Raw genomic sequence first — 23,165 nt, 5'->3', positions numbered from 1 at the left:
GGATGACGCTGAGGAAAAGCAGGTGACGGAATGGGAAGCATCAATTCCAGACTCTTTTGGATCATATGCCAAACCGATTCCCGGGGCCGTTGAGCTAGTCAAGAAGTTTGATCACATGTCCAAGACTTTAACCAACAACAAGCACCAACGATGGGCCCATAGTTACTTCTGGAACCTTGCCTTTGGCTTCCAAGTGGTTGAAACTCCTCACGATTGAAAAACCAGATTGCTTCATTACTGCCGAAAAAGTTAGCCAGGGCAAACCTCATCCTCAAGGCTACAAATCGGCACGGGAACAGCTTGGCTATGACGCTCCACACAAAAAAGTGGTGGTTTTTGAAGATGCTCCTGCGGGTATTAAAGCTGGCAAAGATGCCGGAGCCATGATAGTGGGAATTTGTTCCACTTATGATCCTGAAAAGGTTCAGAATTCCGGAGCTGATATTGTGGTTTCTGACTTGTCATCCTTTGATATCGAGTCTTATGATCCCACAACCGACGAATTCAAGGTGGTTGTCACTGACTACCATTATGCCAACGAAGAGTATGTAAATTAATTAAAGCCGAAATGAGGTTAACTTCTCTCAGACTGATATTTCTGTGTGAATCAATTTCAGTCCAATGAATGCTGTAGACTTCAATGGTAAAACACCAGTATCAAGATAGAGTCGCTTAAAAATAAATTCACTGTGGAATCTGTTAAATAGCTTTCATTCACAAAAACTCAAAATTTGTCTTGTAGAACGAAAGCTCGTCGGTAACTGCCTCGATAGCCACGCCGTGGAATCGAAATACTTTATTTGTCAGAAACACCCGCCAGCTGGATTTCACCAACGAGAGTTCTATCACATCGCCATTGACTCCATGAGCAAGCTTCTGTCGTTTCGAATCGGGTGCCGGAATCTCTCCGTCTGTTCGTAAAGGCACTCCTATCAAATCTTGGGCCCAAGTTTTCAGGACTTCCAGACCATTTATCGTAGTATTTGCGTTGGCCAAACCAGCAAAGATCATTACTGAAGGCCCATCTTCTGTGTTGTCGACGGGAAGGTCCGTAATGTCCAATGAATTCATCAATTTGAGACAATGGTTCCCGCTAAGTCGTACAAATGCTAGACCAAGTTTCCTGTTCAACACCAATTTGGGACTAGAATTTAGTTTTCTTGTGACTTCACAGTAGTCTGAATTGAACTGGAGGATCAAGTTGCTCTTTTTTTCCTTCTTGATGAACGGGCGGGTGTATTGTACATGCGATTCTTTGCCGGCTGTGTCGTTGTTGTAGATGATTCCCTTGGGCGAGACGTCGACTATATCTATGAGGATATCCTGTTTGTTTTCAAAGTGGCTGTTGGCAGATATTCGACAGTTGACTATTCGCTGTTCGAGTTCCTGGAGTCGGTAATAGCGACACTCTCTTATCAATAATCTGCGATGGGTTTTGTCACCAAGAACTGTGGTATTTCCACGCAAAACCTCCATCAAGTCACTGAAGAGCCTGGGCGACCTGTGTGGCACACTGATGGTTTTCTGGGGTGGAGGTCGTATCACCTTCAACCGTTCAACTAGCCGAAACTGGTCGGTACCCAACGAGTCAAGACTCACTGAAAAATAGTTTGGATGGTTTCCCGTTTCCATGAGCAATTGCTGAGGTACCTTGAAGTTCTCACCACCCACATTGACAAAGATTCCTTCATCGCGGAGAATGTTTCGAAGCCGTTTGACTTGAAAGTAATAGCTGTCGAGCCAGAGCTGGGTATAGATTTCACTGTTGGGCACTTCCACATGATATCCTTGTAAGTGCTGGTAGATGTACTCAAACACCGTGGGACTGCGGTCCACAAACAACGTCTTGTCCTCGTTTCCTTTGGTAAGAAAGTAATTGGTGAAATACGACGGAGCGTCCGAGGACAAAGATGCTCCACTGATTCGAAAAAGCTTGTAGCCGATTTGTATCGAGTAGACTTTCAGATGAGGCAAGATTTTGGGGATCAGAGGATCGAATTCGAACCCCACGCCGTATATTTCTTGCGTAGCCATGCTTTTAGATACACCAGTTGTTTATCAAGATGCCCTCATCGAAGGTGAGTTCACACGCCTTATCTGCAGTCCCGTCCGCGATTCAACCCCAGATTTCTTCACTTGTGCGACGTTACGGTGCGACGGTGACGCATGGTTCTACATGCCCGCCAAGAATAGAACGTTCAATGGCTGCTGGACGTGTCGGGAGCGCAAAGTCAAGTGTGACTTGAGAAGACCGGGATGCTTGCGGTGCAAAAACTCGAATCTAGAGTGTAAAGGCTATGATGTGAAGCTTCGATGGCTGGTCCAGATGGGGCTCCAGGGGACTAGAATGGTAGCCTTGGATAGCGGAGATGACGGCGATGACCCTGGGTCGCAAAGAAGCAGTGTGGATTTTGTCAAGTACCCTAAAAACATGGTTTACCTCACTTTTTCACGGTTGAATCACGAGTTGAAAGCGCTCGAAACAAGTGTGGAAACCGGGGCAAAAGATGTTGAAAGAGGTCCGTTCGGCGCCTACAACTGGCCCGTTAGCTCGCGGGTGGCTGTGGCAGAAACTGATGGAGTAGACATGACTCAGGACCAAACGTCGTGGATTCATCATGAGCTTGTAAATTCAGCCCGGCTCTCAATTATGGCAATTAAAGGTCCCGATTACCTTATTCGAGACCAGAACATGCTCCATATTTTGTATCCCAAGTTTTTTCCTAACATAGACTCGGACGACTGGCTCGTTTCACAAACGTTTCTCAACGAATTGATGACGCTGCAAGGTCAGGACTTGATCGTCAAATCCACGTTTTGGGACCTCCTCAAGCACTTGGACAGCAAACAGTTTGCATTTCTAAAGGTCTACTGGCACGACAATTACTGGTCGCTGGTGATAATTCCATATATCAACTGTCTAGTGGGCGAGTACGTTTGCAACTATAACACTTGGAATGGCCAGTATAATGAGAATTTCTCACCTGCGCAGCTCATCAATAACCTCAAGTTGGCGGCTTTGTACCTAGCTCTAGGCATGGCTGCATTTTCATTGGCTAGACACCAACCCCACTATCTCGCTGTGTGTCTCAAAATTCGCAAGGTTTGTAGCACCATTTTGAACAGTCATTTGGATGACTACGACAGCAACAGCGATCATTTTTCATACAACCAAATCGAATATGAAAACTTGATGCTTCTTTGCATTCTCTTGCAAGTTCAATTTGACAGTGTTTTTGGAGTATTCGAAAATTATAACCTAGCTTTTGCTATTGGAGATTACATTGTCGAGAACAAATTCAAGAACCGAGAACTACCAAACCTTCCCAGCTTCTTGGTACACACATTTACCATTGCTAGTGTGTTTTACCTGGCAACTTTAGAGGTTAATGTGTTCAACTACTCCATCGATCCTGCCGATATAACCGACAATTATCGAGATTTGGATGAAAATTACGACTTAATAGAGGGCCTGAAAGCAGAGGAAGAGCTGAGTCCCAGTGTTGTATCATCACCTGGTGCCGTCAAATCAATACCAAGTTTGTCACTGAGCGCCAAAAGGCGCAAAATAGACCGTCTCAGTTTACCAAATGCTCTTGAACCACTAGTAACTACAGAGTCCATATACTTAATGTGGGGGTACAAGAAACAAATGTTGGACCTTTTCCTGAGAATAATCCACTTGACGAACCACAAGAGTATATTCCGAAGCCGCAAAGTGTTTCCTCGAAATTTTCCCAAAATTTGTGCTGAAATGGAGGACGAATTAAACACCTTTGACGTATCCAAATTTGACCTTGCTAGCCCACCATTTCGCCTGGTACTTCATGAAGGGTTGTACCGCAATGCCAAGTGTCTCTACTTTGCCATGAGAGTATACTTTACAAGACTAATTAAAGAGGCTCCATTGAAAACTTACCAGCATATAATCCGATCCTGTCTCGATGAATTGGATCAACTATTACTTGTCAATGATAAACCGGGCAGCGACTATGGTTTCAAGCCGCCATTCTTCATCATCCTAATTTGCGGAAGTGATACCGTCGATCCGGAATTGCAAGAAAGAATAAAAAAATTATGGAATAATTCCCATTTTGGATGGGCAAATCATTGGCGAGCTAAGCAGATTTTGTACGAAGTTTGGAAACGACGAGAAGTGGGCGAAGATGTCAGTTGGATGGACTTGGTTCGCGAGTGGGATCTAGTACTCTACATGGGTTAATAATAATAATAGATTTAATGATTCCGTTCGGGATTTCCTCGGTTAATCAATCGGAGATCAATTGTTCCGCTTATGCACCCGCACAATGTTACATTCCGAGTAATGTTGCATTTCCAGCCGCGCCGCACGCAAATTGTAAATTTTCCGGCATAATGCCTGCCCCGGAGATATTACCCTACGGAGTTTCGGAAGCATTCCTGTACGCAAACCCCACCCCCGCTCAAAATTTCCCCGACCCGCCCCGGAAATTCTGGCGCCAAGTTACACAAAGCCACCATTTTGTGGAGCACTGGTTTTTCCGAATGATCGAAACCGCCAAATTTTGCAAACGGTACATTTACGAAATTAAGTGACGAGTTGTGAATTTACGGTGGTTTTATCTTGGATCTGCTTGTACTGAGTAGTATTAGAACCTCATTAGCAACCTTTGTTCGTAAGCAAATTTGGCTGTAAAATTGTTGAAATTCAGACAGCCGCCAGTAAAAGGGGTCTCGAATAATTTAGCTGGACCAAAAAAACCACCGAATTTTCCAACCATTTTGCTGTGCTGCCGTCATCTAGTACTGGCTGACACCCCAGGGAATAGCAAAGATGGAGGAAAATAACCTTGAGGTGAATTTATCCCATCCAAGAAAAAGGTCAAAAGTCTCCAGAGCTTGCGATGGATGTAGGCGCAAGAAGATCAGGTGTGATGGAGAGTTTACTAGTTCATTGCTGAAGGTGACTAAAGCGTGTACTAATTGTCGGAAGAATTTTGAAGAATGCACATTTTCTCGAGTTCCATTGAAGCGTGGACCATCCAAAGGACATTCCAAGGACTTTGACGATAATGAGTCCCATGCTAGAACCCACAGTTTGGGGGGCTCCACATATGATCCTCCTTCGTTGCCGTATCCAAATCATTCCATTTCAGCACATAAAGTGTCTCCTCCCAATCCCTCAAGCTCAATTGTTTTACCACCGCTTGTTCACAGCTTCCAGAGACTGCCGGTAGAGAGTAGTACTGCCAATGGTTCTGCTACTAAACCGGTTCTTCCCCCATTGGGAGCAGTTAAGAAGGACGACGGTTCCGATCCGACTACTCCAAGACAGGTTTCTGCCAACGGTTCTTTACGTTCCAGCGTTGATGTGAATGCTCCAGTCCAAGCTAGCACGACCGCAACGTACTCAGCAAGATCGCAGGTTAGTAGTCCTTCCATCAAAGGTCCATTTTGGAAAGTTCCGTACGAAATGCCTGAATTGCGTCGAGAAAGAAGAGAGTCCGCCGACTCGGTTTCGTCAACAAATTCCAACTTGTCAAACGGATCTCGCTCGCGGATGTCTTCGCTCGTACCAAGCGTCTCTGTTGCCAGCGAAAGCGGAGTCAGCGATAGTGACGATGACTTTCACTCTGTGAGGTCAAAAATGTCCCGCCAATCTTCCCAATCGATATCTCCTCGCAATTCGGTATCGTCGCTTTCAAGTCTTAATGGACGAATCAACAGCATGACCTTCAACCAGCAACCAGCATCTTTTTCTCCTCCTGTTCCCTATCCTGCTCAACCTGGAGTTGTGCAATTCCAGTTCTCTCCCCACCAACAGTTCCCTCAAATGCCAACCTTATACGGACCAATGCAGCTACATCCAAATACTGCTAGCCACACCCCAACTCCTCAACCGCCCACAAAAGTCCCCATCAATAATTTGGACGTCAATCTTGAAATTTATTACCGCAAGTTCCACCACCATTTCCCCATACTTCCTTTCCAAATCCAGGCACTTCGTGAGATGCAAAACGAGTGCCGTGCCGAGGGCATGTTGGAGCTCTTCAATCTCTCGTTGAACAACTTGAACAATTTCCAGTCGTTGAGCCTCGCTGACAATATTCGGTTGTTTCACCGACTTCTTCAATATTACCCATTTTCTCTGCTCGGCATCGAAGTCAACGATAGCTTGGTTTCGCTATTTATTACATCATTGGTCTTGATCGACTACGCTATATTATTGAACGGTGACGTTTATGCGTTGGGCATTTCCATAACCCTTGGAATCTTGAACGAGTTCAAAGTTGCCGAAAGTTTCAGTCTGTATGTGTCTCAAGGTTTTCCCGACAAACCCATCAATCCCGATGCCATCCAGATCTATTTGCCAAAACTTTACCTCTGCTTATCGGTTATCGACACATTTTATGCTTTAAGCTTCGGAGCCCAGCTGAATGTCAAAACTACCGTGAACGAATTTTTGTTTCAGCACTTGGCAATACTCTTTCCACAGGATAATTCTGTTCCTGGAAGCGATGGTATTTTCAGCTTCAAAGTAGCCTCGCTACTCAACAGACTTCTCAAAATAAGAAACGAACTCAATTTCAAACAGATTAACAAGAATGAGTGTCAAAGGTTCACCGAAGACTTTTGCATTCTTCAGAACGAAATCCTGCAATTGAACTCGAATTCGGTTCAGTTTTACAGCCTTTTTGTCTACCTTTTGAAAGACAAGTACGAGTTTTACGATTACTTGACTGAAATGATAGTTTTGTTCGACAAGATGGGTTCGGTGCTCAATGAAGAAGAGCAAGATACTGTCCATGATTACAGTCTAAAGTTGGGAAGATTACTCAAAAGGTTATCTCAGTCAATCATCAACGTCTCCAACTTTATCTCGACTGTCAATTCTGCCTCAAGCTCTCCTGGGCAATCTGATTCTGGAAAAGACATCTTGACTCCATTCCTCAACTTGGCCTATGCTCAGTCTTACAAGCTAATTAAGTTGTGTAAGTTACTTACAGATAGCCTCGTGAGCTCGTCGAAAGATGTGGAGTTGGCACAAAGGTGTATGAAAATTAACAATGATTTGTCGATAGCTTTTAATTTGCTCAATAGCAATTTGAACCGCAATTCCGCCTATAACATTGGTCAAAGTGCTCTGAAGTTGATTCAAAGTCGAGTTGAATCCTACAAGCTTGCGTTCAACAGACCGGTGGAAAACCAAACATCAAACGAGTGGACTAATGATTTGCAAAATGGTATCATTGCTTTTGTGGAGCAAGAGGAATACGATGGTTGGTTATGAACGTCTTTTTGACACTATTAATGGGTATGTATCTAGCTAATGAATATTAGCTATTCGTTCTCATGCAAGTGGCTTGTAGCAATCAATCAATTTTGATCTGAGCATAGATCTTTCTGACAAAGATCAAATTGACAATGAATCCCACCGATCCACAGCAAATGAAAACCAACAAGGAAATCACACTCGAGTATCCCACGTACAAAACAATCGATGGGAATCCCGACAAGTTCTTTCCTCCGACAAGGAGTAACGAATGCAAAAATACAAATATGGCACAGCCGCCTCCAACAAACACCGACTTCCATTGCCATTTGTAGTTTTCAGAGCACAAGGTGTAGTAGATCATAAGTACCGACACCAATGCTGTGGACACAATCATCAATATGAAGCAGAAAAACAAGAATCCAAACATGTAGAATATTCTGTTAAACCATAATGAGTTGTGGATAAAGTACATTTCGACTGCAATTGATCCAAAGGGGAAAATACCCGAGATCAACATAACTGGAATGGTTCTCAAGTACCATGGTTGAGGAGGAATCTGTCTTGGAATTTGGTTGGTTCTGACTGGCACTGAAATCATTGGTCTCTTGCTAGCAAGGAGCGATCCCAACACAGACAATGGCACAGAGATAACAAACCAAATAACAACAATAGCAAACATAGTTCCGATGGGGATGGCACCTGAGGAATTAACATATATCAAGAAAAAGTTCAAGAATATGAAAATTCCCAAGAGAACACCAGGAACCAAAAGAGGAGTGAGGATCATGTTCATTTTCCAATTTTCACCGCCGAAAAATTTGTAAAGGTATCCAGAAACAAACGAGGAAACAATGCTGAACAAAACATAAAGGATGAACATAAAGGTGGACAATGCACCTCTACTAGAAGGCGACAACAAGCCGAACAAAGCGAACACAATAGTGACGGAAGTCATCATCAAAATCTGAGCACCACTGCCCACAATAATGGACAAAAGCATTGGGTTTTTTGGGGTTCTGAAAATGTCTCCATGGACCAATTTCCATCCTGAATCATCAGCGACATCGTCATCGAGATTCACCTCGTTGTACTTGACAATATCATTTTTCAACGTTCTGTGCAAGATATGGGCAATAATTATACCAAGAATGACGACAATGAGGGAAAAGTTGATAAGAGAAAACCACTGAATTTTTGGATCAAATACGTGCAAATATTTGTCCCATCTAGTAGCCCAAGCAGTTTTTGATTCCTTGAAATAAACAGAGTAAGTAAAGAGAACCTTTGACTCTCTGTCCTTGTTGAGGTAGACAGGCTGTAAATCAGGATTGCAATAGTCTTCAGGCAGTGACTTTTCATCCAAATTAGCACTGCTGTAACTGGCAGGTTTGACGTTAAAACCCACCACACGGTACACATCTTTGCTGCGCATGTGGTATTCGATAATAAGGTCAAAATGGTTGTGCAACCGCGCCTTATCCTGTTCGTCAACTTGACCAATTGGAAAACCAGGATTGAAAAAGTCCGTCAGAGTATGTTGGTCTACAACGTGCAGAGCACCGGGAAGTCCGTCAATGATCCAGTTGTGTGAGTAGCCAGCACGGATGTTTCTGCGCACAAATATCGCGTCGGATTTTGAGTATTCGGCGGTACACATTTTTTGACAAGTTTTGTCTTCGAGCATCTTGATTTCGAAAGGGGAATTGAAGATTCTGTCTCCAAATATAATCGAGCCCAAAGATTCCAGTTGTTTCTGAGGACCGCCCTCGGGTTTGCAGAAGTGGAATTTGGGGTAGTAGTAGTCATAGGAGTAGACAAGCGTTTTCGAGTTGGTTTTGGATTTTTTGACCAGCGACGGGGTCAAATGATTTACCAATAAGGGAATGGTATCGCCCTTCTTATAATCCTTTGGTGCCACCCCTGGAAGGTAGAAGGATGCCGCGGGCAGCAAAAGCCAAGCAAATGCAAAAATTTGCAATAAAACCGTTAGCATAACAGGAGCGGTGGAATTCGAACAAACGAAAAACTGTTGATAAACTGGCGAGCACAGCCAAGCACCCCTACAAAAAATCGCGTTGTGGAACAAAACGCAGGTACACGCTGCATACAGGTAATAATGCATTGTTTTACATTGACGTAACTAATGTCGGCTACTGGCGTAGGTTAAGATCCATTTGAAGTTGACGAGGAGAAATTTGCAGCTGAATGTCCAATCGGAGTTGGAAGTAACTCTAATGCTCTTACCACCTATAACATCTTTCTTGGGTGAAATTGTATACGGAAGCTCGATTTCACTATCCAACGCCAAAACTGTGGCTTCTATCTGGGAGAGTACGTCGAGGAGCGCGATCATGGACACGTCCAACTTGTTAAAATTGAACAATTTTCCGAGCGATAGCTCGTTGGACAGGTAAAGATTTAAGACGGTTTTCGACTTATCGTGGTCCGATGACAACTTGACAATTTGAGAACGAGAACCCATGGGAACGAGTTTATAGCTTTGTAGTCTGACATCAAGCCGTTTGCACAAGAACACCGCAAGCAAAACTACCTGGCCCAATGCGCAATTTACTTCCAGCCACGGCACTTTATAGCCCAATCGGAACCCATTGATCTTGCCAAATTGGTCGTCGGCTGCAATATCAAAGAATTTTGTATACATGTTGAGGTTCCGAAGATGGTCTAGCCGGTTCAAAACAACACGATACCGAGCTTTTTCCTGAGCCAATTGGTCTGCTTTTCGTTGAAGTGTCCAATGAAGTTCATTTTTGAGCCTTAATGCATTCAGAAGTTCGGTGCTTTGTTGAAGCGCCAATTCCATCTTTACGTCTTGGAGCTCCTTCGACAATTCCTCTCTATTCTGCTCGAGAGAGCGTAGTTCCTGTAGTTTTTCTTGCTCGCTCGCAGCAAGGTCCCGACATTCCTGGATCGAGTCTCGAAGTTTCGTATCCAAATCCAGCTCCTTAATGTCGGAGTCATCCTTTAACTTTAGCTTCTTCAAGAAAGTCATGTACAGGTCTTTTTCCCGTTGGTTCTGGTCAAACTTGAGTTTATAGTTTTCGATCAAAAGCTCAGCACACTCATCGCACATTGGATGGTTCACTTCGCCTTTGTTGGAAAGAATATCAAATATCTTTTCCAAGGTGTGTATTCGTCCCGAGATCGGATTTGGTCCGTCTGCTTCGCTAGACTCCGGCGACGGCGCCAGCACCGGTACCGGTTCCTCAATCTCTCCTCCATTTACCACCAATGAAGCATCGGGCAGACTATCGTGGTCCGGCAGCGAGTCGGTCCCGTGTTCTTCAATGGTGTCCAAGAAATGGATAGGCTCGTTATGGCCGTTTTTCTCAACTTCTTCCAACAATTCAAGCCGTTCTTTTGGAATGAAATCCACCAGGTTGAGTTTAGGTGCTGCTGCCAGCACACTTTGTTTGTTTTGAGTCAACAAGTTGAGCTGCCCTGTGTTGGCATCTTGCAAGCTATGGTCAATCTGAAGCGGAGCATTGCACTTCAGGCAGTAAAACATGGATACATGTAGTTGGAGTTTGGTTGGTGTACTGGTCGAAACGTGACCAAAAGGGGAAATCGATTTGATAACTTTGGAGCAGTTTAGGGGGCTCTTTTCGTGTACGCGTCGGGAATGGCGCTAGCTTTCTTGAACGGTTTTCTTGAGTAGCGTTATTAATCACGTTTTTTGTAAATTTGAAAAAATGTAAAAAGTGGCAAATTTAGGAAATACAATTTTAACCATAAGTTTACCATAATTTTGTCCGGCCACTTCAGACACAAGATAGAGAAGAAGAACGCGCTCGTATGCAAAAATAAAAACGCTTCTTTTCAATATTTGCCTTTATTTCGATAAACAGAATTCTCACAATTTGTTATGATCAGAACTCTCACAATGTCTTATCACTATTCGTTTCCATGTGAATATCAGAACAAGCCGATCTAGTATAGTGGTTAGTACACTTCGTTGTGGCCGAAGAAACCCAAGTTCGATTCCTGGGATCGGCAGTTTTTTTTGCAGTTTTTTCGCACCCCACCACCCACACAAAAGCCGTCACAAACATTTTTTCGCAGCTGTCGCAGATGTTTCTTCCTAACACTTTTTCCTCAATTTTTTCTTTCTAACAATGACGAGTAAGTATATAGTTCTCTGATGATCCAAACATTATGCTTGAATCTCCGTGTGAGCATACGATTTCTCAATAGACTACAACGGTATCTGACGAACATTTATACTAACAAAGATGAGTAAAAGCACCTCCAAGTCTCACTTGTATCGTAACCCCCTCCCGCTACTACTTTCCAGCGACCACTACGGGCCGGCCCCGAACCTAATTCCTCACAATCCATTGTCCTGGATCGTTTTTGGTTGGTGGTATGTGTCCACCGTATGTAAACCAGTCCCTCACCAAACTGTCCAGGTAGTATACGCAGACCACCAATTCAAGGTCTACGACGATGTAGATATTGCCAGGTTATGGCAGCTGGGTTTTTTTGGCAAGGGCTCGCTTTCCCGGTCGGACCCATCGTGGAAAATTCGGACAATTCGTCGACTTGGGTTGAACGACCCAGAAGGTGTAGCTGGGTTCAGTAGCGAAGATGTGACGAAACAGCGGCGGGAAGAAAGGCGAAAGTTCAAACACGAACGAGCCAGAGTTCAGCAGTTGGAACTTGAAAAAAGACAAGGCACGTTGTCGGAACAAGACAACAATGAATTGGTCGAGTTGCAAGAAAAGTTGAAGGCATGGCGGCATCAGGCCACGGTGGCGGTAGAGACGCCGGTAGTTCCCGCGGAGTTGAGACCAGAAGACGAAGCTTTATTGGAGCCTGGAACTCGTGATTTGACGACCAACATTGAGTATCTCCAGTTGCAACCAGTGGAGTTTTTCTTTCTTTATTTTGCTCTTGGAGTGACTCAATTGCTGCCACCGCGGTCGTTTCTGGATACCTTAAACACTCTCGTTCCGAGTCCCCTGGCTTCGAGCAGTTTTCTCGTGGAATACGCCGTCTATCATCATTATCGGTCGCTAGGCTGGTGTGTTCGACTGGGCATCAAATTTGGCTGCGACATGCTTCTTTACAAGCGAGGCCCTCCATTCAGCCACGCCGAGTTTGCCATCAAAATTTCGACCACTGAACCCGATTTCCACTATGAGTGGAGCGACATTTCGGCTTTAGCCCGAGTGGTGGGTGGGGTGAAAAAAACCCTAGTTTTGGTGTATGTGGAAGTGCCCAACGACGCCCAATTTCAGGACCAGTGGCACAATGTGAACAGCGCAGACAACTTTTTACAATTGCTAAAAACCTACAAAATCACCGAAATTCTCTACAAGCGGTGGGTCCCCAGTCGCACCCGAGACTGAAAAACAAACAACGCGCGCCCAGGTGGGTTTTTATCGGCGGGAGGCATCGGTAGCGGCACGACGCACCGCAATATTTAAGCAGGCAATTTCGCAGCCTGCGGCACGACAATGGAAACAGCGATTTATGGCGGATATACATAGTATTATGAATCCGGTCGAGCCGGAGGAGCCCGTGGTTCCAAAGGTTGAGCCCAGTTTGGAATCCAGTGTGGAGCCCAGTGTGGAACCCAGCCTGGAACCCGAACAGACGTCTGTAACCCAGCTGACAATTATCGATTCTTTCGACAGAATCAAGACCCATTTTCCCGCCGCACGGATAAAAAAGATCATGCAATCTGATGAAGAAATTGGCAAGGTTGCGCAGGCCACGCCGGTGGTGGTGGGGCGAGCGTTGGAGATTTTCATTGCCAACTTGGTGGAGGTGTCTGCGTTGGAGGCGAAGAAGAGTGGAGTCCGGCGTATAGGAGCGGCGCATATTCGAGCTGCGGTGGAAAAGACGGAGCAATTTGACTTTTTGGTGGATGCGGTGGCCAAGTATCAAAGCTGATGTAGGATAGTGTACCATAGTATAGAGGGAGAAACAAAGAGAGAAAAAGAGAATAGAAGAAGAGAGAAACAGTGAGAATCAGTGAGAGAGTTGAAAATGTGAGAGTGCGATTGCGAATTTAAATTGACTGGGGATCGGCACTAGATCTGTCAACCTATGAAATGTGAGTAATTACCTTAACACTACCTTAGCACAACACACACGACACTAGACTATCTGAGGGTTTATCAGTTTCTACTTCACTACCATGAGATTTTCTCGAATTCTTAAATATTACTCGTACTTCATATCATTGCTAATTGCAATCTACCCCCTATCCAATCCTTCCAATCCTTTCGTTCCATTCCTTTTTTCCACTTTTCTCTTTTAAGATCTCCTCTCTTTTTTCTTTCCTGTATGCTAATCTCCCCGGATAACGCACCGTGACGCTATTCCTGCACCGTCCCCGTTGCTCTGCAGCCGGTCAACTTGCTCCATTATCCATTTCTTTTCATCAATTATGGGCAAATCCAATCTTAACCTTTCCAGTCGCAAGTCTTCCCTTTTCTTTCAACAAAACCCCCCTCAACCTGACGTCTACTATGTAGGGGTAGATGTGGGAACCGGTTCGGCTCGGGCTTGTGTGATTGATACCAACGGAATTATCCTCGGATTAAGTGAACGGCCGATTACTAGACACGAGTTAAAGCCTAATTATATCACTCAGAACAGTACAGAGATCTGGAATGCCATTTGTTTCTGTGTCAAAAGAGCAATTCTGGAATCGGGGGTGGACCCAGCTGATATCTTTGGAATTGGATTTGATGCTACTTGTTCTTTAGTGGTGCTTAGAGAATCTACTGACGAGCCGGTCGGTGTGGGACCAGACTTTACCGATAACCATGAAAACATTATCTTGTGGATGGACCATCGTGCCGTGGACGAAACTAACACCATCAATGCTACCGGTGACAAGTGCTTAAAGTACGTTGGTGGACAAATGTCCATTGAAATGGAACTTCCTAAGATGAAGTGGCTCAAACACAATCTTCCCGGTGGAATTGACGACTGCAAGTTCTACGATTTGGCGGACTTTTTGACCCATAGAGCCACTGGCTCCGAAGCTCGTTCGTTCTGTTCCACCGTCTGCAAACAGGGTTTTGTTCCGCTCGGAGTAGATGGGTCCGAAACCGGGTGGTCCAAGGAGTTCTTGGAGCTGCTTGACCTTCCAGAATTGGTCGAGGACAACTTTAGAAGACTCGGAGGCTCTCCGGCTTCTGGCGCTACTTGGTTGAGTGCCGGAGACATTGTCGGCAAGTTGAACTCTCAAGCTGCTGACGAATTGGGATTGACCACCGAATGTATCGTTGGAAGCGGTGTAATCGATGCTTATGCTGGTTGGATCGGAACCGTTGCTGCCAAAGCTGATATTCCTTCTTTGTCCGATTCTAAAGAAGAAGGCATTGCCATTTCTTGTGGCCGTCTAGCAGCCGTGGCAGGTACTTCTACATGTCACATTGCCATGACCAAGGAACCTTGTTTTGTCAACGGTGTTTGGGGCCCATATAAAGATGTCATGGCTCCCGGCTACTGGTGTGCGGAAGGTGGTCAATCGTGCACTGGTGCGTTGTTGGCTCATGTGTTGGCGATCCACCCAGCTACCACCGAGTTATCCAGATTGTCGGAAGCTTCAAATCTCTCAAAATTTGACTACCTCAACTTGACTTTGGAGACGATGGTTTCTGAGACCAAAAGCAGATCGGTGGTCAGTTTGGCCAAACATATGTTCTTTTACGGAGACTTCCATGGCAACAGATCGCCCGTGGCAGATCCCAGAATGAAGGCATCTATCATTGGACAATCAATGGACACTTCTGTCCAAGATCTTGCTATCCAGTACTTTGGAGCTTGTGAGTTTATTGCCCAGCAAACCAGGCAAATTATCGAAGAAATGGAGAATAGTGGCCACAAGATCGACTGTGTGTTCATGAGCGGTGGTCAGTGTAGAAACGGATTGTTGATGCGGTTGTTGGCTGATTGCACAGGATTGCCCATTGTGATTCCAAGATACATCGATGCCGCTGTTGTGTTTGGATCGGCGTTGTTAGGTGCTGTTGCTTCAGAAGACGCAGTGTTGGAGCATATTCACGACAGGAAGAGATCCAGAAGATCGTCTATTCTTTCGAACCAAAAGTCGCAGTCCAACTTGACCAACATCGACGGTCCTCATTCTCCTTACACTGCACCAACAGCCACGGCTTCAAGCACTAACATGACAGCGTTGGCCTACGCCAGCACACAGAGTGGAAGCCACCATCAATTCCCCACAATGACACCAATGGCTGAAGAAACCGACTACTTCAACCAGGCTACTCAATCTAAGAAAGAAGAGGAATCCGATTCTGACGATGAGCAAACACTTTCTTTCGGTTCGAAGCAGAATGTTCAACAGGGATTGTCTCAGAAATTAGAAAGAATGGGAATTAAACCATTGTCAGCCGCCGACAAAAAGGACAAAAAAGATGGTAAGCCTGGAGACAAATTATGGAAAATTATGGAGCGTATGACTGGTCCAGGTAGAGTTATTACACCTTCTAGTCCTACCCATCCTGATAGAAAATTATTGGCTGCGAAGTACAAGATTTTCTTGGAACAATGCAAGACTCAAAGAACCTACAGAGATATGGTAGACGAGGTGGAGAAGGAAAATTTGGCTGCAAAGTAACTAGAATTAGATGAATAAATTTCAGTTTATGCTCATTTAGGCGATCGGCAATACCTGACGCGGATCAAGTGTGCGTCGCTTAATCACTCCAATCTACGAATATCAGCCGTTTCAGCACGGCTGTGGCTTACATATAACCCTTGGTGCTTTTCATTTCGCAATCGTATTAGATAATATTGCATGGAATTTAGTTGCAAAATTGCAGCACAGCACGTGACTACAGCAAAGATGTGTCAATTCCTGCCCCATTAAATTTCGGCTCGTAGACCATTTGAGTAGCTAAAACTGGTCCGGAGTGTCCGTAAAACTCTCGCGTATATACCAGCCAACTCCGCTGCCGATAAAATCCCTTACCAGGCCAATTTCCACTGTTCCGAATTTGGTCACGTGCGTTGACAAACTGTGGATTATGCACTTAATAAAGGTTGCAACTGTGCCACAGCTTTAAGCAATAAAAATATTTTTCATACTTGACAGTGGATCACAGTTTGCATTTTAGCACTATTTAACCAAAGCATAATCCTTTAGAAGCATTTTTAATTGGCATCGACACACGGCAGGTCCCTAACTGTGACACTTTTACTTTTTTCACCAACGAAAAGTTTGTCGTTTTAGTCATCATTTGCCTCAGGATCATTTCCAATGCCCGAATCAGAAGTGCCCCACCTTCAGGCGTACGACTCCCGTCGTCTGCATCAATTTGAGGAGCAGACAGATATAATCAACCATGCCGACGTCAGGCACAATGTAGTAGTACCAGAATATGAAGAAAGAGAAGTCACAGTTATTGACTGGGGAAAACTGGTTTTCAACGATCCATTGGGAAGAATCAAACACTATTTGATCTCTCTTTTCCCTATTGCACAATGGATTTTGCATTATAATCCAAGATGGGCTTACAGTGACATAGTTGCCGGTGTAACTGTTGGAGTGGTGTTGGTTCCACAATCGATGTCATACGCTCAACTTGCCGGATTGGCACCTCAATACGGATTATATTCTTCTTTTGTTGGTGTTTTCATCTATTCTTTTTTCGCAACGTCGAAAGATGTTTCCATTGGTCCCGTGGCTGTGATGTCTTTACAAGTTGGTAAGGTTATTGCTCGTGTCCAAGATAAAGAAGGCGACAAGTATGCACCTGCTATCATTGCCACTTTCTTGTCGCTTATTTGTGGTGGAATCGCTGCTGGTATCGGTGTTTTAAGATTGGGTTTTATTTTGGAATTTATTTCCATTCCAGCTGTTATGGGATTCATGTCGGGTTCTGCTTTCAGTATCATTGTTGGCCAGGTGCCAGGATTAATGGGATTTAACAAGCTTGTCAACACCAGAGCTGCTTCCTACAAGGTGGTTATTGACACATTGAAAAACTTGAAACACACAAACAAAGATGCCGCGTTTGGATTGGTACCGTTGTTCTTGTTGTACTTGTGGAAATATCTCACGGAACTAGGCCAAAAAAGATACCCACGTTACAAAGCTTGGTTCTTCTATACCCAGCAATTGAGAAATGCCATCATCATTATTGTTGCAACTGCCATTTCTTGGGGTATTGTCCATCCTAAAAAGGTGGCCTATAACGGACCAGCTGATAAATTCAAACCTCCAATTTCCACCATTGGTACCGTCCCTTCAGGCTTGAGACATGTGGGTGTCATGACAGTCCCACACGGGATCGTATCTGCCATGGCGTCTGAGATTCCTGTTTCCACCATTATTTTATTATTGGAGCACATTGCCATCTCCAAATCTTTCGGAAGAATCAATGACTACAAGGTCATTCCCGACCAAGAATTGATCGCTATTGGTGTCAATAACTTGATCGGTACCTTTTTCAACGCCTACCCAGCCACCGGGTCGTTTTCCAGATCCGCTTTAAAAGCCAAGTGTGGTGTGAAAACTCCACTTGCTGGTATTTTCACTGGTGCCGTTGTCTTGTTGGCCCTTTACTGTTTGACCCTGGCTTTCTACTATATTCCCAAGGCCACATTATGTGCTGTGATTATCCATGCTGTGTCTGACTTGATTGCAAGTTACAAGGTCACCTGGAACTTCTGGACCATCAGTCCATTGGATGCTGGTATTTTCTTGGTTGCTGTGTTCATCACTGTATTCTCATCCATCGAGAACGGAGTCTACTTTGCCATTTGTGCTTCTGCTGCCGTGTTGCTTTTCCGTGTTGCTTTCCCCAATGGATACTTTTTGGGTAGAATTTTGGTCGGAGAAGTGGTCAATCCTCTCATCGAAGAAAGCGAAGACAAGGCTTTGAAGACAACCAAGGAACACTATGATAACAACGACTCTTCTGCTTCGTCCAACTCTTCAAACGACATTGAAATCCACCAAATCATCAGCACTCACTCCAACTACGACAGCACCAAGACAGACAAAAAGATACTAGCAAAGCCAGCCAACACCGCCGAGGCCATCAAAAACAGCAAAATCAAGTTCCACACAAGATGGGTCCCATTGAACAACAGAAATGTCAACGACAATTTGAATGTAAGACCACCACCTCCGGGAGTCATTGTTTTCAAGCCGGTAGAATCATTCACCTACCCCAATTCCTCCCGACAAGTGGACCGTATTTCCGATGAAGTCAAGAGATTAACCAGAAGAGGGATTCCATACGACAATGGTGGATGGGGTACAAGACCCTGGAACGATCCAGGTCCATTAAGATGGAGATTACCATTCTGGCAAGACAAATTTGGACTGAAGGAAGAAGACTATGTTGAAGACAAAAGGCCAATTTTGCGGATTATCCATTTGGATTTCTCCACCGTGGCCTCGATCGATGTCACTAGTATCCAAGCACTTGTGGATTTGCGTAAAGCAATGAATAAGTACGCCGACAGGGAAGTTGAGTTTCATTTTTCGGGCATTCTTTCGCCTTGGATTAGACGTGGATTGATCAATGCTGGGTTTGGAACCTATGGAAAGGATGGAATTGTAAGTGATACCACTTATGTGAACATTGCTGTCAATGGAGAAAGACCAGACGACTTGGAGCAGGCGCTTGACCAGTCTGATTATTACGCTGCTGTGGGTACGAATACTCCATTTTTCCACTTGGATATTCCTGATTATCGCTAGATGCTAGCGTTGTAAACTAGAGATTACGAAAAGTTAATAAATGTAACGAGAGAAAAAAAGGAAATGTAGCATTAATTAAGTGAGATCGCATAGCTGATTCGCATTTTGTTGCAACTTGCTTATATGCACCCCGAGTCAACACTTTGTGCGAAGGCCATTAAGTTACGCGTCGTGAGAATCATGAGTGGTGTTTTGACATCCCCTACCTTGACTCCTGAAAAGGGTAGTATATACCAGGAGAACATAAAGCAACCTACGAATCAAGAAAATAATCCTACAATCCAAGAACAGAATTCCAACAAAATTGAAGTCAGAATGACCACTCCCGAGTCTTCGGGACAGCTGCCCAGCGAAGCCAATAAGGCACTTTCGCGCGAGGAAAAGCAGAGAATGAAGGCAATTGAACAGGAAGAAGCAAGGATGAGAAAGCAGGAAGAAAAACGAATGAAAGAGCTTCAAAAAGAGCGAGAAAAGCTCGAGCGTGAGCAGAAAAAGGAAGAAGAACGTCGTAGAAAAGAACAGGAAAAGCTCGAACGCGAACAGAAGAAGGAGAGGGAAAAGCAGGAACGAGAAATGAAAAGAGAGCTAGAGCGCAAGGAAAAGGAAAAAAGAAAGGAAGAAGAGCGACTCGAACGAGAACAGAAGAAGGAGCAGGAAAAACGGAAACGCCAGTTGGAACGAGAAGAAAAAGAAAGGGACCGACAAGAGAAGAAAAGAAAGATTATGGAGGAGAAGGAACGCAAGGAAGAAGATAAGAAAAAGGCACAAGAAGATCGAAGTCAGATGAAGATTTCTAATTTTTTCCAAATTGGAGCCACTCCATCGAGCCAAATATCAGATACAGGTTCTGCAAAAGAAGCGTCCCTCTCTGTATACGATGAGATGTTTTTGCCGTTTTTCAAGAAGAACAATACAGTGCTTGCACCGAGCGGTCAGCTTGATCACGACTCTTTGACTGCGTCTAAAATGTATCTTGATTCAATCACAATTGGAACCGAAATCACGTTGGATAACTTATTCCCATCCAATAGCGCCGTCCAACTTGAAAAACCAAGAAAGCACACCCCTCCCATCGAGATCGTGAATGCACTCAACTCGTCAGAAGTGACAGAATCTCAAATATACTCCATGTTGAGCCACCTCTCACCCATCAAATACCTTCACTTCTACGAGAACGCCAAGCCGCCATATATAGGTACTTGGTGCTCAGAAGAGCATCAGAGCATTACCCTATCTGACCCATTGAGTACTGCCAATACCGGATTGGACTACGATTACGATTCAGATTTAGAGTGGAATGGAGAGGAGGAAGGAGAAGGAGAAGACATTGATAATGAGGATGACGAAGAAGAGGATGATGAAGAGATCGAGGAAGACGAAATGGAGGATTTCGTTGATTCTAACGACACTAAGAAGAAGAGAACAAAGTTCATGGGACCTTTAATAAGTATCAATAAGTGGAATGACGGAACAATTGATGCATTTCTGGACATGAGGTATCACAACTTGACAAAACATTTGCAGTTTCCCATTGATCCATTTAAAAATTACTGGGAAAAGGAAAGTGGTCCAAGAAAGACTCTAGAAGAGGTAAATCCACAGACTGTATCCCCAGTCGTAGGGGAAACGAAGGACTCCAAGCAGGTTAATACACTCACTCCACACAAGCCTGTTATCACCGACAAAGATACTGTTAAACAGCTTATTTCGTTCATTGAGCTGAACAGCGACTTCACCATTGGAACCCTAGTTGAACTTTGTCAAAAGCAGTTCAAATCATACACAAAGTCTATTATCAAGCACACGGTGCAACAGGTTGCATCTTATGACAAGAAAGCCGGGAAATGGACCATCAAGACCGAGATCAAGAACTCATAGCGTATATAGGTGCCATTTGAGTGATAGACCCAATACACCCACAGTAAACGCGGTCGATGAGACGTGATCCAAGCCAAGTTTAACAAGCTACTTTTGATCTATGAGCAACGATGTGTATTTCGAGTCTATTCATATGCAGCTGAACTACGAGGAATTTGAAACACAAGCACAAGAAAGAGAAAACATTTCAAAGATCCTGACCTCGCTTTCAAAGTTTCGAAAAATGTCCCCGAAATCAACTCGTTCTTTCAAAGTAAAAAGTGCACCTTTGACCAACAGAAAGGCACGAAATCGAATCAAGAGTATCAACGCACACGTGAGCGCACAGTATAAGGTTTCAAATGGACAGCAAAATGATGATATACTAGATTTTTTCTTGAAGCGAAAGCACAATATCAGCTCTATTCTTGAAGGAGTTGAAGATCTTGAGAACAGAAATATTGTTTCGAATGATACACCACAACCAAGCGATAATACTGGAAACTACAGCTCTCAATTATTTACCCAAGAAGAATGGTTTCAAATTCTCCGCCGCATCAAGCTTAGGTTTCCCAAACTCTCAGCTCGAACGAGAAAGAGCTTAAAGTATGTGACTACCAAGCTTGAGCATTTGAAAAATATCAATTCTGATGACGATCTGCCACAGCTCTGGACTCAGGCTGCTAGTTTGCCCGAGGAGGGATTGGTGAACGAAGACATGAAATGGCTCTACGAATTAGATGATGAGCAGATGGATATTGGGTCCAGTTTTTGCAATGTTGACGAGGATTCAGACCAAAAATTATTTGTCTTGACACTATCTCAGGCCATGGGAGAGCGTGAAAAAAGTGAACCTGATGTGGAGATAATCCTGGATTCTTCGCCCGAACCAACGCAACTTCTAAACGATGGGATTATTGAGGAAGAACACGAAGTAGACGAGGAAGAAGAAGACAATGAAAACGAAGAGAAATCAGAAAAACAACTCGCTTCGCTGCCAACTCAGATTCTGCTGGACGATACTCAAGAGCAATTAACTAACAGGGCTGAAATTTCGTCTTACGAGGCACTGAGCCTTTTTCCTAATACATTAGAAACGCAGAAACAACCAGTTAAGAGCACAATTCAGAAGCAAGCTTCTGTGGTAGTGCCAGACTACCCTAAAATTCTGAACGTCAAAGACGAAGAAATTATACTTTCTTCCTCGCCCACCCGAGACAATGAGATTTTCCAAACCCCACGAAAGTACTCGGTGGAGTCAGTTCGGTCCTCTCCATCACTGAGGTCAGGAAGATTAGGCCGTTTAATGGTATCTCCACTCAAATTGCTTCTGCCTGATCGACTAGATGCTTCGCAATCGGTATATTCCACAGCAAGAAGCAGCCCCACCAAACAGAAAAGAGTTCGAGGCAGAGAGGTGAACGAAAAGATTGTAAGGAAGAGATTCAAAACGTCTAGAGTAGAAGTTGCAGGCAACTTTCATCTCAAAGCTTCCGATGACTTGAAAATCGTGTCCACCGTGGACAAGGTCAACGGCTCGGAAGTGGAAGATTCCGAAGACGACGACCACAGCGTGAGTATTATAGAGATTACCCATGAGGTGAACGACGAAGAATTGAAAGCGGTAGACGAAGAAGTGACCGGAGAAGCAGAAGATGGCCCCTCTATCATACAGGTGCCATCTAGTCCCGGCAACGAAAATCTTCAAGAAGATCTTACCTCCATGCAAACATCGATAGCGTCAGTAACCCAAGAGGTTCCAAGCAACTATACAGCTACTCAGATGCGCCAAGCACTCAGACTGTTGGATTTTCCACCAGAACGAAGCAAAGAAGGCATGGCCCTGCTGCTCACCAGGGCAGCCAGTATTGCTGGAACAAGTGTACTGCTGCTCTTGACGCCCGATGCGCCCTACGAAGAAGTCAAGAACCAAATCTACAGTGCAATTTCGGAGCTGGTGAAAAAAGATCAACTTTGGCACGAAAGAGTCTTATCGTATGAGCCTATAGTTCTTGAAGAATTCAAGCAATGGCTCGGAGAACTCGATAAGGATTTGAAGTTTGACGTTACGTTTCTCCAGCAGTATTGTGACCATATGGGAATAACGACCACCATTGGAACCACCACTGGAACCACCGCTGGAACCAATACCACTACCACTGACTAGCACTTTGGCATTATATATTAACACTTATTAAACGTACTTTTTATGATCTGCGTCGATTCTGCTATCCAAAAACCTCAAGTTCAAATACGACACAAACCGTAGACTGAGGCCAGCATTGGCAATTAAGGTTCCAACTCCAAAAACAAGGTTGTTCAAAAAGTTTCCATACT

General features: G+C 44.3%; 11 protein-coding genes and 1 non-coding gene across 12 annotated transcripts; 9 read left to right on the top strand and 3 right to left on the bottom strand. All coding sequences in view use genetic code 12, as the record gives it.

Annotated features, from left to right (window-relative positions):
- Nucleotides 1-714: 714 nt before the first annotated feature.
- On the bottom strand, nucleotides 715-2,034 carry PGUG_03210 (uncharacterized protein; the record flags this gene model as incomplete). Its single annotated transcript, XM_001485430.1, has 1 exon — nucleotides 715-2,034. One exon carries the CDS (start codon nucleotides 2,032-2,034, stop codon nucleotides 715-717), a length of 1,320 nt encoding a protein of 439 aa, XP_001485480.2.
- ARG83 (Arg83p) lies at nucleotides 2,033-4,222 on the top strand (the record flags this gene model as incomplete). Its single annotated transcript, XM_001485431.1, has 1 exon — nucleotides 2,033-4,222. One exon carries the CDS (start codon nucleotides 2,033-2,035, stop codon nucleotides 4,220-4,222), a length of 2,190 nt encoding a protein of 729 aa, XP_001485481.2.
- Nucleotides 4,223-4,813: 591 nt separating this feature from the next.
- Nucleotides 4,814-7,270, top strand: RGT1 (Rgt1p; the record flags this gene model as incomplete). The annotated part of the gene is made up of 1 exon (XM_001485429.1): nucleotides 4,814-7,270. The coding sequence occupies one exon, from the start codon at nucleotides 4,814-4,816 to the stop codon at nucleotides 7,268-7,270; it is 2,457 nt and encodes an 818-aa protein (XP_001485479.2).
- An 82-nt stretch (nucleotides 7,271-7,352) lies between these two features.
- On the bottom strand, nucleotides 7,353-9,377 carry EMP70 (Emp70p; the record flags this gene model as incomplete). The annotated part of the gene is made up of 1 exon (XM_001485428.1): nucleotides 7,353-9,377. One exon carries the CDS (start codon nucleotides 9,375-9,377, stop codon nucleotides 7,353-7,355), a length of 2,025 nt encoding a protein of 674 aa, XP_001485478.2.
- An 18-nt stretch (nucleotides 9,378-9,395) lies between these two features.
- On the bottom strand, nucleotides 9,396-10,781 carry PGUG_03206 (beclin 1; the record flags this gene model as incomplete). The annotated part of the gene is made up of 1 exon (XM_001485427.1): nucleotides 9,396-10,781. One exon carries the CDS (start codon nucleotides 10,779-10,781, stop codon nucleotides 9,396-9,398), a length of 1,386 nt encoding a protein of 461 aa, XP_001485477.2.
- Nucleotides 10,782-11,197: 416 nt separating this feature from the next.
- On the top strand, nucleotides 11,198-11,269 carry PGUG_05927. Its single transcript has one exon. It is a non-coding gene; the product is annotated as a tRNA-His (tRNA).
- Nucleotides 11,270-11,505: 236 nt separating this feature from the next.
- On the top strand, nucleotides 11,506-12,624 carry SEN2 (tRNA splicing endonuclease subunit; the record flags this gene model as incomplete). Its single annotated transcript, XM_001485426.1, has 1 exon — nucleotides 11,506-12,624. The coding sequence occupies one exon, from the start codon at nucleotides 11,506-11,508 to the stop codon at nucleotides 12,622-12,624; it is 1,119 nt and encodes a 372-aa protein (XP_001485476.2).
- A 124-nt stretch (nucleotides 12,625-12,748) lies between these two features.
- Nucleotides 12,749-13,171, top strand: HFL2 (negative cofactor 2 transcription regulator complex subunit; the record flags this gene model as incomplete). The annotated part of the gene is made up of 1 exon (XM_001485425.1): nucleotides 12,749-13,171. The coding sequence occupies one exon, from the start codon at nucleotides 12,749-12,751 to the stop codon at nucleotides 13,169-13,171; it is 423 nt and encodes a 140-aa protein (XP_001485475.2).
- Nucleotides 13,172-13,670: 499 nt separating this feature from the next.
- PGUG_03203 (putative phosphotransferase) lies at nucleotides 13,671-15,875 on the top strand (the record flags this gene model as incomplete). Its single annotated transcript, XM_001485424.1, has 1 exon — nucleotides 13,671-15,875. The coding sequence occupies one exon, from the start codon at nucleotides 13,671-13,673 to the stop codon at nucleotides 15,873-15,875; it is 2,205 nt and encodes a 734-aa protein (XP_001485474.2).
- Nucleotides 15,876-16,517: 642 nt separating this feature from the next.
- SUL2 (sulfate permease) lies at nucleotides 16,518-18,971 on the top strand (the record flags this gene model as incomplete). The annotated part of the gene is made up of 1 exon (XM_001485423.1): nucleotides 16,518-18,971. The coding sequence occupies one exon, from the start codon at nucleotides 16,518-16,520 to the stop codon at nucleotides 18,969-18,971; it is 2,454 nt and encodes an 817-aa protein (XP_001485473.2).
- Nucleotides 18,972-19,094: 123 nt separating this feature from the next.
- Nucleotides 19,095-20,849, top strand: PGUG_03201 (uncharacterized protein; the record flags this gene model as incomplete). The annotated part of the gene is made up of 1 exon (XM_001485422.1): nucleotides 19,095-20,849. The coding sequence occupies one exon, from the start codon at nucleotides 19,095-19,097 to the stop codon at nucleotides 20,847-20,849; it is 1,755 nt and encodes a 584-aa protein (XP_001485472.2).
- A 100-nt stretch (nucleotides 20,850-20,949) lies between these two features.
- PGUG_03200 (uncharacterized protein) lies at nucleotides 20,950-22,995 on the top strand (the record flags this gene model as incomplete). The annotated part of the gene is made up of 1 exon (XM_001485421.1): nucleotides 20,950-22,995. One exon carries the CDS (start codon nucleotides 20,950-20,952, stop codon nucleotides 22,993-22,995), a length of 2,046 nt encoding a protein of 681 aa, XP_001485471.2.
- Between the last annotated feature and the right edge of the window lie 170 nt (nucleotides 22,996-23,165).

The sequence above is a fragment of the Meyerozyma guilliermondii genome, genomic scaffold, assembly GCF_000149425.1.
Source record: "Meyerozyma guilliermondii ATCC 6260 scaffold_3 genomic scaffold, whole genome shotgun sequence".
Classification (NCBI taxonomy): domain Eukaryota; kingdom Fungi; phylum Ascomycota; class Pichiomycetes; order Serinales; family Debaryomycetaceae; genus Meyerozyma; species Meyerozyma guilliermondii.
Note: the sequence above shows the minus strand (reverse complement) of the source record. Positions and strands in the feature narration are given on the sequence as shown.